Source organism: Mastacembelus armatus, chromosome 17 (assembly GCF_900324485.2).
Source record: "Mastacembelus armatus chromosome 17, fMasArm1.2, whole genome shotgun sequence".
Taxonomy (NCBI): domain Eukaryota; kingdom Metazoa; phylum Chordata; class Actinopteri; order Synbranchiformes; family Mastacembelidae; genus Mastacembelus; species Mastacembelus armatus.
The window spans coordinates 17,393,876-17,410,500 of NC_046649.1; the positions used below are offsets into that span (position 1 = coordinate 17,393,876).

The 16,625-nt window shown below is 39.7% G+C and overlaps 1 protein-coding gene across 1 annotated transcript; it reads left to right on the plus strand.

Annotated features, from left to right (window-relative positions):
* The first annotated feature begins 524 nt into the window (after nucleotides 1-524).
* On the plus strand, nucleotides 525-16,293 carry lpin2 (lipin 2). The gene is made up of 20 exons (XM_026313091.2): nucleotides 525-880; nucleotides 2,932-3,132; nucleotides 5,111-5,206; nucleotides 5,452-5,807; nucleotides 5,890-5,997; nucleotides 6,095-6,221; nucleotides 6,311-6,638; nucleotides 6,726-6,825; nucleotides 6,993-7,180; nucleotides 7,503-7,596; nucleotides 7,678-7,747; nucleotides 7,857-7,949; nucleotides 8,093-8,172; nucleotides 8,390-8,537; nucleotides 8,926-9,074; nucleotides 10,127-10,213; nucleotides 10,701-10,853; nucleotides 12,003-12,117; nucleotides 12,656-12,759; nucleotides 13,599-16,293. The coding sequence occupies exons 1-20, from the start codon at nucleotides 710-712 to the stop codon at nucleotides 13,741-13,743; spliced, it is 2,913 nt and encodes a 970-aa protein (XP_026168876.1). The 5' UTR covers nucleotides 525-709; the 3' UTR covers nucleotides 13,744-16,293.
* Nucleotides 16,294-16,625: the final 332 nt, after the last annotated feature.

The window sequence follows — 16,625 nt, forward strand, 5'->3', positions numbered from 1 at the left end:
ACTACAGCACTTGCATATCATTTATGATTGTACAGGACTTTCTGTGTTGACAGTGGCTTAATGTATTAAGTTACCGCTAGTACAAACTCATAGCAGGTGATTTCTATATATTCACATATTTATATAGGGCATATCAACTCAACCCAACTCATTATGTTTTCTTAGAAATTCACTTAGGAGCTAACCCAGCCAGGAGGATGCTGAAAGTCTGGTCAGTGTCAGTGTAGTGAATTTTCAGTGTACTAATATCCTGTCGGTTGACTCCTGCAGCCAATCAATCTCATGACCTCTTGTTTTGGTTAGTCATATATAATAACAAGCACATACAGCAATGATTGTACTGTACATGTGACTGTGCAAGAACATCATGCTGCTGAGTGCTACATGTTTGTTTTTTTTTTTTTACAAGCTCCTCCTGAGCTTGTAGTCTTATCAGGAAAAAAACATGTCCCTTATCAGACATACACGGCCACCTTTAAGAGGCCATCCCATTGGCTGAACCATTTGTATGCTGTCAGCAGACTGGAAGAAATGCATATCCTGCAAAGAATAGCCCAAAGAAGGATGACAAAGTTTATAACAGTGTTGCATAACCTGTAGCAATGTATCAGCATTTAACCCTGGGAGGGTTACTCCTAGGTAACTGAGTGGACTATATTTGAGATTGGGTTCAGAATGCCTCGGCAACATTATTCTCATAATCTCAGACATGAAAACACTGTTCCCAGTGGAGTATCCTGAGGTGGGTATAGTAAGAGCTGGTGCTCCACTAACAGTGATGAAGAGAGAGAGATCCTGGGGGCACAGGGAGTTTGTGGGAACCTACACAGACAACACTGAACAGGATGAGCCATTGTCTCGGAGGTCCTCTTGGTTTCTGGTGAGTCAGTGTTGACAGGTCTCTTAGTTGGTCATACCCTGGGCCTGCTGTTGTAGGGACTCCTGCTGTGTTAGTCATCTTTGTTACATTGTTTGGTTTGTTGGTTGCTTGGCTGAGCTTGGAGCCAAGCCTAGGGGCTGGATACCTAACTACAGTGGATTATATGGAGATCATCAGTTTTATGGTTACATTCTAGACTGTTTTAGGTGCAAGTTAGACTGAAAGGAGAGTGTGACATACAGTAGAACTTGTATTTCAAATGATCAAAAACAGTGTGGGTTATTGAGTCTTTATTACCCATTTAATCTGCAAATCACCTTCTATCTAAAATCCCAAGCCTGTCCTGTTTAATAGTAGTTTTGGGTTTGTATTATAGCTTCTTGTCTGTGCTTTTGCTTTTTAACTGACAATGAAAGCAAAAACAATAGCATGTAAAGTGCGTTAGTAACGTGACTGTTCATGCATGCTGGCACCTTTCCAGCAGTTGCTGTGTATGTGTTTTTTGTTTCTGTTTTTAATATAGATTGTTCCCCAGTAAACTTTGCCTTAATACTTAGAGCATTGGACTTCATGTATGTTTGCACTTGGAGATAGGAGTGGAACATTTAGTGTGCCTCTAATATGATCCTCTGTTAAAATAAGTGAAACCTAATTCCATAATGCTTCAACCAGTACCATGCCTAACTATCTTGTAAACAATGTGACATATTTAGTTTCCAGAGACAGTGGGGTAGTAAAGTAATTTTGCAGTTTAGGGATGTTGCTTTTTTTATGTTCCAGGCTGTGTTTTAGTTTGCTGGTCCCTTTTGAAAATGAAAGCTTGAATCTGTTTATTGGTTTTCATTTACTTGGTTAATACCTGTTCAGTCACTACTGAACACTATAAACCGTAATCTGTCTTTGAAAGAAATCTGACATATTTTGTAGATAAATATCACCATTGTTCACATGTGTCCTGTGGATGGAGCAGACTTTATCACTTGTTTCATTAAAATGAAACTGCCAGGAGAGATTAGGGGAACTCACCAGGCTATAGTTACTACATATACAGTGTTCAATATATAATTGTCATGTCTTCATTAACATTTCTAGTTTGAAACCTTCTACTCAGTATGTCCTTTATTGTATGAGTTCACCCTCACATAAATGACACCATTCTCTACCCTCACAACCACCCACTGCTCTCATGCTAGGCTATGAACAAAAGGTCAGTGTGAGACAGGAGCATTTCAGGTTACGTAAACCCAGTGAAGTCAGCAGGAAAATCTGTTTACTATGCCTGATCTGAGTAAACCAAATTTGTTTGCTAACTTCTCTGCACTATATGTCACAGTGCATAAATGCCAGCAAATAATCTAGTTCAGGAGAGAGTCCACACAAAGGATGGAGAGTGTGTTTGATTGATTAAGTTTGTTTGTGCGTAAACTGTGATTTAGCAGCTTCAAAGGATTGCTTGTCGAAGATTTTAGTCAAACTCCTTATTCCAAGACATATTTGTGCCGAGTCGATGTAAATTCATATAATTACAGCCACAGAGCTATGGCTTTTAATATGGGATTTGATCAATTTTGTATTTATTATATTTGAAGAGGGTTATCATTGTAAACAGGAAGTCAGCTGACTTCATTGCAGCAGTGGGAACACCGTGTAAGTTCTGTTCTGTTCTCTTTGCTTCAGCCCAGCTGTCAGGCCCCCTCTCTCTGATGTTGCTCATGTCGGACGGCAGCCAGTGACACTGTCATCGGTCTGTATGCAAGTCAGGAGATAACAACCACCACATGGGGCCTGCAGGCCAAGCAGTGAGGGAGCTAAGAGAAAGCAAAAGACAAATAGGACAGTCCGGCTGTCTGGAAGAAGATACTTAAAAGGAAAGGCAATAGTGGATAGAGAGAGAAACTCCCTGGAGAAAGGTCAAGAGTATTGTAGTGAAGTCTAGGGTGAAACTTTTAGATTCCATGACTTGTGTGGGCCAAAACTGTTTCTTCTACTAAACAATAGGCTCTCATCCTGTCTGTCCCTTAACCCAGCTAATGTTTTGTTCTCCCTTCTAGGCAGACACCATGAACTACGTGGGCCAGCTGGCAGGTCAAGTGCTGGTAACAGTCAAAGAACTGTATAAGGGCATAAATCAGGCCACCTTGTCGGGCTGCATCGACGTTGTGGTTGTCCGCCAGAGAGATGGCACCTACCACTGCTCACCGTTTCATGTGCGCTTTGGCAAACTGGGTGTTCTGCGTTCCAAAGAGAAAGTGGTAAGTTTAAGACATAACATGCTTAAGGCATGATTTAAAGACCATGCACACCGCCTGCCCCATTAGCTGGTCAGGTTACTCATTTTGGTATCTGGGGCTTCAGCCTGAATTGACTTGAATGGAGCATCTTTTCATCACACAGCAAAGACTGGTTCTTTCTGCAGAACACAGATGGGATGTTCTGAGCCTATTTACACCCTCTGGTAGTAACTGTTACTATATATTCTCACCTGAAGATGAGATCCAATTTAATCATGGTTGAGGAACAGTGGTGTGTGTTTTTTTTTTTTGTTTTTTGTTTTTTGTTTTTTTTTTTTAGAGCTTTTCACTTGAGAAAACAGTATTTTTGTAACTCCTTTGTCTTGGCCTAATTAACGGTAGAGTGAGATTCTTTCCATTGGTTCTTCGGTAGATCTCAAGATGAATGGTATAAGATCTTCTTCTTATGGGATTGTATTCCAAAGCTGCATTAGCATCAGTAATTTTCTGAGTGAAACTGAATATCTTGAAATTTCAGAATATTCTTATGCATTCAGTTTGGTAATGGCTAAAATTAGATAATTTGTTTTTCAACCACATCAGTATGGTTGGTGATGAAAGTTGTTCATTACTTCTTGCTTACAGAAGAGTATTTACTTGCTTCTTAGGGGATGATTTGTGGGGGGTTTTACACTCTCTCACCACTTACCCAGCATGTTGATGGGCTTGAGGGGAGGAATGAATGAGTAGTTTCTATGGAAACAGCTGTACAGCTTGAATGTGTGGGAGTGGGAGGAAACGTGAAGGAGGCTTCAACAAGGGTTGTTGTGTAACACATGGTTATACATGTGTCCCTGAGATCACTCATCCAAGCCTGCAGGGCCAATGCTAAATATGTATTTTTTTTTTTTTCTTGACTTTGCTGGATGAAATAAATGATGGCTGATACTGCCTGAAATGAAGATATTTTAAAATACACTGAGAATTAAGCTGTAGCTGCCAGCCAAATGATTTTGGCTGTGGATGGTGTGTCTGTTCCCATGCACCAGTCACTTTGGCTGGAAACCAGAAATGTTTTTAAAGGACTGCTTGATTCTGAATTTGACGCTGTTTTTAAATAGTTCTTCTTTTCTTTCCTGTTGTTGTAACTAAGTTTGAGCTTCACATATTGGCTCTTGCTGTCAGAGAATAAATAACTATGTACTGCAATTTAATTCTGAGCGTTGCTTCCAGTATCCCCATGTAATCCTGTAATCAGCATGATTTTAGGAAACCTAAACACACAGCTGAGCCACTCCAGTGAATGTAACCTGTCACTGTGAAGGGAGTCTCATCTATTCCAGCTCATTATCAATTGAGCATTGAAATTCCCAGCAATCACTCACCACACACATATTCCCCTTAGCGATCATGAGGGGGTGAAATCAAATTGTGAGGCTGCCGACAAACCACAATAGCAGCAAAGGACATCAGTAAAAAGAAATGTACAAGGCAGATGACATGAGGGATTTAAAAAAAAAACTGATTATGTCGGTGTCCATTTGTCGAAAATTAATATTGATGCTCTGGTGTCAGATTTCAGACCAGGCAGTCACCAGTGAGTCAGTCTGCCTTCTCTGTAGTCTCTGCCAGACATGACCTGGTTTTGTTTTTGTGGTGTCAGGTTTCTGAATGGCCTCGGGTTCACTCACTGCTTGGCAAATATGAACAACCCTGTTCTGTTGGCAGGTTCCACAGAATGAAGGTTCAAAGGAACCATACACTTATTAGGTTTTGTAAAGCCCCAGGAAAGCATTGGGGCTTTAAGTAGCTACTGGTTTCTATGTAGCCAGACACTGTTGGATCTATAATCAAACAAGGCCTAATTTAAAAAGGCAGTTAGTTTTATATGAATGTATACAGGCTGATTAGACACCAAATGAACACCATTTTCAGTGTTCTTTCAGTTTTCATGTTGGCTCAGAGATCTCAGCTTGTACTTTCTGACAAATTCTTTTAGATTGACATTGAAGTGAATGGAGAGCCTGTAGATCTACACATGAAGCTCGGTGACAATGGAGAGGCCTTTTTTGTCCAAGAAGCTGAGCAGCAGAATGTAAGAATCCCACTATCTCCACAGGTTGACCTCAGAACATTGAATACCCCCACACACACAATGCCTTTTGCATATAGATAGATGAATAAAGTATCTATCTATATGCAAAAGGCATTGTTACTGTACACTCTGTACACCAGAAAGACAGCGTGTCAGAATGCCTTTGCCTCAACAGCAATTACTGCCTAGAATAATAACAAGTATAGGACAATATCATGCTCTTAATGTTTCCCCTGATTTGATAGCAGATTGTCCCTGCCCACCTGGCCACCTCCCCTATCCCCACTGAGAGTCACCTGTTGTGGATCTCAGAGGTGGAGCACAGGGCACCAAAAGATGTGGAAGATGACCCTGCTGACCCAGAGGACCCACCGGAGCCTCCTGCTCCCAGCACCATGACCACAAAAAAGAAGAAGAGACGGAAGAAGAAGCACAAAGGAGACCCCCGAAGGGAGGAGTTGACCCCACCCATGTTAGTCAACACCAATGCTGCTAACACACCTGCTGCTACAACTGCTGCTATGTCCAGCACTGGGCAAAATGAGGACATCTTTGAGATGGACCTGAGTTCTGATGAAGAGACTGCAACACATGTGTCAAGGTATGTTCAAGGTCAATGCTTGTTGCCATAGCCAAGATCTTCATGTATGGAAGGGTTAATGTTTTTTGCAACTTGCTTTTAGGTCACCTTCAGTGACCACAATACGTGACATTGATCCAAAATTACCTGCAGCCAGGCATAACCTTGATGGTTATCCATTGTCTGATGGGGACTGGCCAGCAGAGGACAGGTATATATTGACATGACCACACAGCCATTAGGAAGACTGTAGCAGACATTAGATAGACTCTGTGTTATTGATTGTATTTGTTTATCTATCCCTTTAGTCATGGCTTGTCCCAGGCCATTTCCCCGAAGAGTGACTCTGAACTGGTGGTCACACCCTCAGAGAGTTTGCTCAGAGCTGAGTCCCACATGCAGTGGACCTGGGGAGAGTTTCCAGAAACAACCAGGGCAAGTGCTTCTCAACACCAGAATTCATCAGAACATAGTTCTTAGTGTACTTATCTTAATAACTTTTCTTCTACATCCACAATATCCAGGTCCCTAAAAAAGAGAAACCCGAACTACTAAAAACTGTAACCATCACTCCATCAGAAAGCACTCACTTCCGAGTCATCCTCAGTTCTGAGGCCATGAAGAACGAGACAGAGATGACAAAGGAAGATGATGCCTCCTCCTCAGTGTGTACCATTGTCAAGCCTGAACCACGCACCCCTATCACCACTGTAACACCTGTGAATCCCCAAGCATCTGTCAGCTTGATGAGTCCTGTAACCCCCACAGAGCCGCTGGATATCCTGGCACCAAATGTGGCAACATCCACACCTTCTAACAGCCAACAGAGTGATTCACCCTCTAAGAAGAAAGGTAAGTTAGATCACTTTTCTATCACACCTTTTGATACCAGATTATCAAAGTACAATAAATGATAGATTTTTATTTTGTTGAATGCAGGTGTCCCAAAGAGGAGTCAGCATCAGGGTCCTGAGGATATCTACCTAGATGACCTGAATGTACTTGAGCCTGATGTTGCTGCACGATATTTTCCTAAGAGGTTAGATTATGCAATAGGCACCCACCAACTGCTTGACCTATTTTATTTAAAAAACAAAACAAAAAAAGTTTATTTTATTTATTTTAAGCCAGAAATGTGGAAGAAAAATAACACTGAAAGCCTAAAAGACCAGTATCATGAGATATTGTACTCTTCTGTTGCTCCAGTGAGTCTGAGGCAGCCACTAAGCACTGGATGGATTCAGAGATGCACTCAGGTTCGCAGTCTCCACAGTCGGTGGGTAGTGCTGCAGCTGACAGCGGCACTGAATGTCTTTCTGACTCAGCTAGTGATCTCCCTGATGTCACCCTTTCTCTTTGTGGAGGCCTGACAGAAAATGCTGAAATATCCAAAGGTACATCAGAATGACACTCATAAAAAATGCAGGCTAAAGTGCACTCCGAACTTTGTGCAAGAAGTTATCATAAGCCAGGAAATGTAAACTGCTGAATCTGCCAAATCCATTGTGTAAGTTTCCCTGTTTTGAAGCCAATTTTGGAAGACACCTTTCTATACAAAAAATAATTTTAACGGTCACTATAGCCTCCTCAGCTGCAGTGAGTGGAAGAAAAAGCTCCCTGACCTTTGTGTGACTTTAAGTGAGATGTTATGGCTCACCACCACTGACATTTTCATCTGCGTCTTTAATTAATGTCCCTCTCCTTCTGTGTTTGCAGAAAGGTTCATGGAGCATATCATCACCTATCATGAATTTGCTGAAAATCCAGCAATTATAGATAACCCCAACCTTGTAGTAAAGATAGGCAATAGGTAAGTAAGCATATTAATTTCAGATGTGATGAGAATTTTAAATATGTGGTCAATATTTGACTCTAATTTTTGTGGTCTCAGATATTATAACTGGACACTAGCTGCCCCCTTGATTCTGAGTCTACAAGCATTTCAGAAGAATTTACCAAAGGTAATTAGTTGATTTTGCATTTTGTTCTGTGTAGTGTCAGTGCCTGTGGATCATTGTAAATTGGTACTCAAGTGACTGTTCACTGTGTCCGCATTCTCATTGGTCCTAGGCTACAGAAGAGCTATGGGTGAAGGAGAAAATGCCAAAGAAATCAGGCCGCTGGTGGTTCTGGCGAAAGAGGGCGGACAGTACAATCAAGCAGGTGTGACTGCTAAAAACCAAAACTTGTTTTGCAAAATAAAGCCTTAATTTTTTTTTTTTTTTTTTAAGTTAGAACCATATTTATGTGATTTTGCTTGTTTTCAGACTTGCTTTTGTTTTTAGTTGTTGGTTTGATTTTTGCAGTCAGAGACTAAGCTGGAAACCAAGGAGTCTCATTTGGAGGAGGAAGGGCCATCCATATCTCAGGAGAAGCTGGCCCTACCGTAAGTGATTCCAGGGTTTTATTGATCTGTGTCAAGTGAGTTCATTGACATGCTGCATTGCATTGACATGTGACAGTGACTTAAGATTTCGTGGGATTGTAAAAATTGTTTCTTGAAATCACGTTATACTGACAGAATGATGCTTAGTCAAGTACTTTTAACATGGCAGTTTTATTTATCAGTCAGGAAAAAAAAAACCCTAATTATTTCTGTGTAGGCCTAAAGCAGGAGACACATCCAGTGATGAAGAGGCCAAGGAGGTAAGTGCTGCATCCTGTCAAGAGAGGCTGCAGCCAATAGATGGTCAGCACCACCCCAGCCCACACACTTACAGGAAGTCACTACGCCTCTCTTCTGATCAGATAGTAAGTACATGTTTACACACCTTTTCCTCTAGCCTACTACCTTAAAATGTAGTGTTTTACTCCACAATAGCTAAATAGATTGTATTTATTTACAATATTGTGCTCTTATTTTAATAGTTTCAGCACAGTATTTATAATTTTTAGTATAGGGAAAGCTGATCAGATTACATGGGGATCAATGTAATTTAAACCTTAAAGGGTTTATTTGATACAGTGCTCCCTCTGCTGGCCCCTTTTAGTTTGCATGTTTACTCCTCTTAGTCTGCAGAGGGCCCTGTAGACCTGTACATGGCAAAATTTTGCTGTGTTTTTAATGCCTGCACTTTTAGAACATATATTAGTGCATGAAATTGTTTATACATATGTCTCCACTGTTTTGTGTTACCAGGCCAGTCTGAAGCTGAAGGAGGGACCTAATGATGTGACATTTAGTATCACCACTCAATACCAGGGTACATGCCGCTGCGAGGGTACCATCTACCTGTGGAACTGGGATGACAAAGTCATTATTTCTGACATTGATGGTACCATCACAAAGTACGTACATCCAAATAACTTTCCTAATCCCCCTTACCTTTGATGCAAGGTACTCATGTTGTGTACAATATCAGCTGCCCTGTGTATGCTCACAATATATACTGGGTGTATTGTACTCTAATAGCATATATATTGATTAGCCTTGTATCTGAGTAATCAGGGTTACTCATTCTTGCAGTATTTGTAATATATGTTGAGTGTCTAATTTACATCAATAGTCAAGCTTTGTAACATATGATACACATCTGTATTGAATCATGGCCTGTAAGCGTCTATACTCAAAGGAGTAATTCATGCAAGACAGCATCACTAGAAGAGCTATAAGTTCATGTCAATAAATTGCCCACATTTTGTGAAATAAGACACCAGAGTTGAGTGAACAGTGGCTCACAATATTGGAATATTTAAAATAACTTGGATCATGTATAGTTAAAATGAGAATATCAAAGGAAGATGATAAATGTTTTTTTTTATTTTTATTTTATGTTTTGTACATTTGTGTATTTTTCATTGTTTCAAATATTATGGCCATAATTCAGTTCTGTTTAAGCTTTTTAATTTGCTAAAAGCCAGTTCTTTCTTTTGACACAAAACTGATGTCGGCTGCCTTTCTGACGCCCACTCTGTAAAGTTCATAGTTGGTCAACATCAAACAGGTCAAGATTGACTGCAGCTTATTATGTGTGTGACCCCATTAGGCTAACCTGTGACATGTAGCTTTCTTTGAGTAACAGGGTGAAGAGCACAGGGGCTATAATGAGCCGATTTACATTTCAGTCTGTAAGCACACAACGCCATAAGCTGGGGTTGAGACTGTGCCTCCCTTATGGACCAGTAATCCTCATTAGTGGAGAACAGTCTCTATTTTTGATGAAATGCTGAAGTTGTTGTGGTGCATTACCAAGCTGCTGTATTTTCGTTAACACACTTGCTTTCTCTGATACTCTTAATGTACATGTGCTGTGGTTTTTGGCACCTGTCAGTGATGTGCCTGGCAGACTGGGATGTCCATATGCTTATGCCATTAAAGTTTCTGTCTTTTAATGTTTTAGGTCAGATGTGTTTGGACAGATCCTGCCGCAGTTGGGGAAGGACTGGACCCACCAGGGCATCGCCAAGCTCTACCACTCTGTAGCTCAGTAAGTGCACAAACAGCACTGATTAATCACAGAGGAAGGATGAATGGTTGGGCAGTGGTTAGCAGTGTCTGGATTTGATTCCTAGTCATGTCTCTGTGGAGTTGATATTTTTTTCCCCAGTGTTTGCGTGGGGAGCTTTGAGGTGGATGACTCAGTTATTTTAGCTATCAAGAAAGAATTATTGCAGAAACTAAAAATACAGTGTCAGTGTGACCATGCGTTTCATCCATCACTTTTTTTTAAAAAACGTAATCATATTTGTTATATAGAGAAGAGAAATTTAATACACATAGGAGCAAATAGGCTCTACTGACCATGGGCAGTAAGAGTAAGTAGAATCACTCTTCAGTAACATTATCAATGATTTGGTATGACTTCTCCACATACAACTGGGCTAATAAACATGCTATTCTTAGCAGCTGCAAATGATGCTCGTGATATTAAAATGTTGGAACAACCATTAGAGTGCCACTATCTCCTTTTGCAGGAATGGCTACAAGTTCTTGTACTGCTCAGCTCGGGCAATTGGCATGGCGGACATGACCAGAGGTTACCTGCAATGGGTCAATGATGGGGGCACCATTCTGCCCCGGGGGCCTCTCATGTTGTCTCCCAGCAGCCTCTTCTCTGCCTTCCACAGGTATGTACATTCTAAGTATTTCTCTTCAGCCTAATCGGACACAAAACCTTTTTCATGCTCCAAATCCTGATTTGTTATTAGAAGCCTTTCCTATGCTGTTTGTGACTCATGGTCATAATAATCTGTCTAAATGGGTGTTAACTGTGTTGGTAAATTCAGTTTCCAGTAATACACGAATGTTAATTTACTTGCTGTTTCCTGACTTTATTTTGTAATTAATATTTCCTGGTTCAGTGGTTCTGAACGGCTGTGAAACTTCAGAGAATGGTGAAATATTAGGTGTCAACTTTGATGTGTGATTGACATGTTCATTAATTAGTCAGAGATCTTTGTAGAATTCAACTGTGGATGTAACGTTATATGAGAAGACTGACATTTGTAGCAAAAATCTAAGCAACTTGTTCGGGAGAACACTGTAAAAGCTTTTTGTATTCATTGCAGTTTAGATCGATGCAGAAATGATTGGACTTGGTAATTAAGATTTACTGCAAGATGCAGCTGATACATTATTGCATTTTATGGAGCTCTGCATCAGTTTTCCCAAATGAATTGTGATATGTCAAGTTAATGGACCATAACATTTCATAAACTGTATTGTCAGATATTTTAGGTTATATACTTGTAAGGGGTTTGTTGGCATCACTAAATTCTTATGTCATCAGGCTTAAACATGCTAAAAAATAAGGTTACAGTACAAGACCTTGCTTGACTGTTCTGTTCACATAACAAAGCTAAATGTGGCGCCTTCTCTCACTTGTACACTTATGCTTTGTTCAGCACAAGTTAAACTTTTGCCTTAACATGGAGGTGCTCCTTTCCTGTACTTTGATTTTAATCATGCAACAAAACAAGTTTTTCTGTGACCTTTACACTGTCTTATGGTAATTTGTCACCATGGCAACCTACAGCATGTGGATTTCTGTTTGACGTGTGTTGCACATTTGCATAATTTACAAGTCCCTTATTTATTTGAACATAGTAGAAATGCTCTGATCTTGAAATTTGACTCTCCCTTAGAAAACCTAAAAACTGATTTTGTACTACTCCATGAGAAACTAGATATATATTTGGCTAACTTAACAGAAATTCATGTGTGATCCATGGTTGGGACATGTGAGTGTGTCTCAGTAATCAAACTGTTTCTTTCAGGGAGGTCATTGAGAAGAAACCAGAGATCTTCAAGATTGAATGCCTTACAGACATCAAGAACCTGTTCCAGCATAACAAACAGCCATTCTACGCTGCCTTTGGGAATAGAGCTAATGTGAGTTAGTCGATGTTTGAAAATTTCCAGCACTTTTACATGTCACTGAGTTGTGTTTTCCAGAAGTCAATGTAATCATGATGTATCGCAAGATCAACATGACGCTTTGGCTATCATGTAGCAGACACAAACATATGAAATCAGTAGTGGGCTGAACCTGAGCTTAGGTCACTGGTGGAGTATGGTCCCATGTGACTGACTGTGGAAGATGAACTTCACCCAGGCGCAGCACCCCATCTTCAGCTGCATAAACACCAACACACAGCTGAAGCACTGGGTCAGCCATCAAACCTCAGTTTTCCCAGTGTTTGCCAGAAAATAACACAAAGAAGTAACAAGTACACATTCACTGTAGAAATATTTCCATTACATGCACTAGGAGGAACAGAAACAGGAAATCTCTTCATATTACTAATGCTCTTATGTCAGCTTGTACCAGTGTGCCAAATGTCTGAGAGGTAATATCTCTAAATATAATCAGCTGTGTTGTCTTGTTTACATTTTAATGACTGAGACTTTAACCTCTGTCTCCATATAGGATGTGTTTGCCTATAAGGAGGTAGGAGTTCCTGTATGTAGGATCTTCACAGTTAATCCCAAGGGAGAACTGATCCAGGAACAGACCAAGGGCAACAAGTCCTCGTAAGCACACAAACGCAATGTTACTCTCTCTGAGATTCCCAATTAGAATTAACCCTACAAGTTTGAAAATGTGTGCACCCTTTTGCATTATAAAATATCTGCAGAATGGCATATTTAAAGAGTCAAGTTTATAAAGATGCAGTAATCAGAATTTACAATTGATAAAATGACTGTAATGTGAAAGATCTAAGTTGTAATGAGAAAACCCACAGAGGTTTTAATGCAACTCTGCAGTTCTGTATAGCTTCATGTAGCATCATAGCAACTTTCAGCTTTTTGTTTTGGTTGTAGGAACCACATATTTACTGTTTGGGCTCACCCTCAAAGCTTTGATCAACCTTGTTTCCAATAGCAGAAAACTGATTAACTGACCCAGCACCAAATAGCAGACAGTGTTAGTGAGTAGCTGGTGAACATAATGCAGCATTTAGCTGCTTAAGAGCCACATATTTCCCTCAGGAGTTGGTGTAAACAAAAACAAAGTGAAAAACAGAGTGAATATTGGACATAAATCTTTTGGCTGTCTAGAAACCTGATTTCAAATTTTCTCAAACCTTTCTCTGTCACTTGGATGTGTATATAAACTGCAAGCACATTTGCCTTACCAGCTTTATAAGGTGATAGTGTTGGTGCTGTGTACGCCTTCAAATAGTTAAATATACCAGCTTTAAGCTTCAGTTTTTGTATTTAGGAATTTTACTCCAGAAGTTTTAAATCTAAACAACTATCTATAAATAAATGGAGCTAGTGTCAGTATGTACTTCTTTAAATGTTTAACAGTTCTGTATATCTGTGTCCTCACTGCCTCTGTCGTTCTGATCTTGCCCTCTCTTCTGCAGTTATGGCAGACTTAGTGAGCTTGTGGAGCATGTGTTCCCTCTGTTGAGTAAAGAGCAGAACGAGGCCTTTGTCATGCCAGAGTACAGCTCCTTCTGTTACTGGAGACAGCCCATACCAGACATCAACCCTGACGAACTGCTGTGATCCAGCATGTATGGGTACCCAGGTACAGTCACATTTATGACTGGACTGCGCACTTTTATGCATCACAAGGAAACACGTTGACTTGAACCTGACTTCCCTCCAATGTACTCAGATGCACACAACTTTACAATAAGTGTGAAACAGTAACAGGGTTATGGCCATGAACACAAGCAGCAGGTAAACTGTAATAACTCATCAGAGGTGAGTGGGACTTATCTCCAAAACAGTAAATCCTGGTTGTTAAATTTGGAAAAGCTCAGCTCTGGGAGATAAAAGGCTAATCACCAATCAAGTTATCAACTTTCCTCCTGCCTATGAAAGCATCCTAACAAACTGAGCACTCTAGTCACTGCTGAACAGGGATAAAAACCAAGGATGTATCTCCTTTCTCTGTAGCTTCTAGCAGACAGAATCAGGGTGTCCCACTCAAGGCACTAGCTCCCAGCACTAGTCTAAGCCATGCGGAAGGAAATGTTTTCTTGAAACAAATATTGTGAACATATTAAAGAGGCGACATGAAATTTTTTTTTTTTTTTTTTTTTAAAGCAAAAAAAAATAATAATAATAATCCACACTGTTAATTAATATGGGATAGACATGAATGAGTAGTCATGTGCCAGTGAGATTTTACTTTGGCAGCTGTGTTTGCCTAGAAACAGGTATACAATCTTTATTTAGAGGCTTATTCTGTTCTAAAAATGTATTGAGATAGTGATAGTGGCTAGAAAATAACAGGTTACAGCAAATTGAGTCTTTAATTTCCAGGAGCCTACTGTAGAAAAGTTACAAACAGAGTGATGTTTGGTGTTCTTAATATTCAAGGTTACGCCTGGAATATACTTAAATCAACAAGTATGTGAAGATACAGTCAGGTGGGTGTGACTTAAACTAAATGCAGCATCTTCATGATATATTGTCTTGCTGTTATTTTAATAGGTTTATTCTGTTATACAAGCTCTGGCAAATCAGTGTGTTTTGTTGATCCAGACATTATTTATGGTAATTATGTTTAACTTATTAATTTCCATCGTGATGCCTTTGCTTGTCTGAAAAAGTAATTTAACACCGACACAATGTTGAAGTTCTTCATATCAGTATTTTGTATGGTTGGTCACAGGTTAACATGCACTTAACAGTAACTGCTTGACATTGTATGATCTTTTAAGTCTTGTATCCCATTTTCTTGACAAATTCCTTGTTTTACAGTGTAGCTTTGAATTTGTAGGACACATACCTTTCTAAGAATCTGTCACTTTATCAAAATGTGATTTTAAAAAAAACAAAAAAACATTGCAGTTTGGAACCATGGAAATATGCAGATCCAAAAAGCTAAAAATGAAGGATTTCCATTTTCAAGATCGTGTGTGTGTGTGTGTGTGTGCGCGCGCGTGCATGCGTGCGTGCGTGTGTGTGTGTACACTTAGGATCATACACCCTTTGCTTATGTTCCCTCAGTGGCTTTGCCCAGACATATTCAATGCACTTTGTCTAAGCTGCGCCCAGAGACACAGACTTACAGCTCAGCACACCACTCACCCACATCATGCACTTCACTGAAGGTCGGTGTAGACAGTAGACCTGAGCATGCAGTTAATTCAGGATGAAGAGTTCTAGTTTTTCCTTTGAGTGAACATGACGCCACAAATCAGCTTTTCTGAAATATGGCAATATAAAATGTTGTTTAAATATGGTTAGTTTGCAAGGAAAAATGTGAAGATGTAAACAAAATGTTTATTTAGGGTGCTGAAAAGATGAACGTCGAGTCACAGCCGCTCCTTAATCTCTGTGTGTGAGGGACAGACAAAAAGCTGATCCTATGCCTCTGGTCACCAAAGGAAGGGCCAGTTGTGTTTGGAGATAAACAGGAAATACTTGACTGCACATAGGAAGCTTTTTGTACCGCTTTCCTGGCCCTGTGTGTGCAAATTATGAAAAAAGAGGTACCACTTAAATGACATGAATCATACCTCTAGCACATCCGCAACAGTAATATAATAAAATGTCCTAGCAAGGATTACAAATCATAAAGGAGCAGCAACGAGACATGACAAAGCGGACAAATTTAATGGAAAAAAAGCACAATAGATGATGACTGCTAGATCCAGATTGTCATCTAGACATTAGCCTTTGTCATTTTGCTGAAGTGTTGCCACATTCACTCTGTCGCTCCAGTGTTTTTGTGATGATAATGATGTGTGTTTTGCTTAGATTTTTCTTGTCCTGTATGAAATTTAGTGAAGTCAAATAGATGCATCTTATAATTAACAAAAGAAATTCCATTCTTTCTATGAAAGTAAAACATCTTGTGTGGTAGAATCACACTTCATTCTCTATAATCCTGGGTTGTGTGGTATATAATACTGTCACTTTCTGCTCTGGAAAATGATCCAGTATTTATACTGATCGTCACTTTCTCCTGTCTTTGATGCCTTTTTGTTTTATTTCTTCTAAAGTGTATATGTTTCTTTTGTGGGACTGTTTTTGTTCTGTTTAGAGGCAATGCTTGCTACTTGATTGTCTGACCAACAGAAATACCTTAAGTGTATGTGGTTTAAAGAACAAAATCCAGTGTAAAAAGAAAAAAATCCAGGCCTAAAAAAAGCTAACAAATTGTGGATTGTGGTCGTATTTGTATTAAATAAAGTTTCTAACTGAATACAGCTGTGTGCCACACATTTCCTGTCTCCAGCCTGAGTCAGTGTCAGAAAGTTCAACTGTAACCACAGGCCACTGGTGCAAGGTTTGTTTTTTTTTTTTTTCTTTTTCTTTTTTAAAGTAACAGTACATGAGCAAGTTTATTGCCATATGAAGGTCATTTCAAATTTCACAAGCAAATTTTTTTTTTTTTCTTTAAATACTGGTTTTTGAGTTAATATGCTGTT

Excerpts from the sequence above, each read along its gene's own strand:
- lpin2 (XM_026313091.2), top strand. The coding sequence starts at position 710 with ATGAAAACACTGTTCCCAGTGGAGTATCCTGAGGTGGGTATAGTAAGA. Across the intron at positions 6,826-6,992 it reads GCACGATATTTTCCTAAGAG|TGAGTCTGAGGCAGCCACTA; the intron begins GTTAGATTATGC and ends CTGTTGCTCCAG. Across the intron at positions 12,118-12,655 it reads CCTTTGGGAATAGAGCTAAT|GATGTGTTTGCCTATAAGGA; the intron begins GTGAGTTAGTCG and ends GTCTCCATATAG.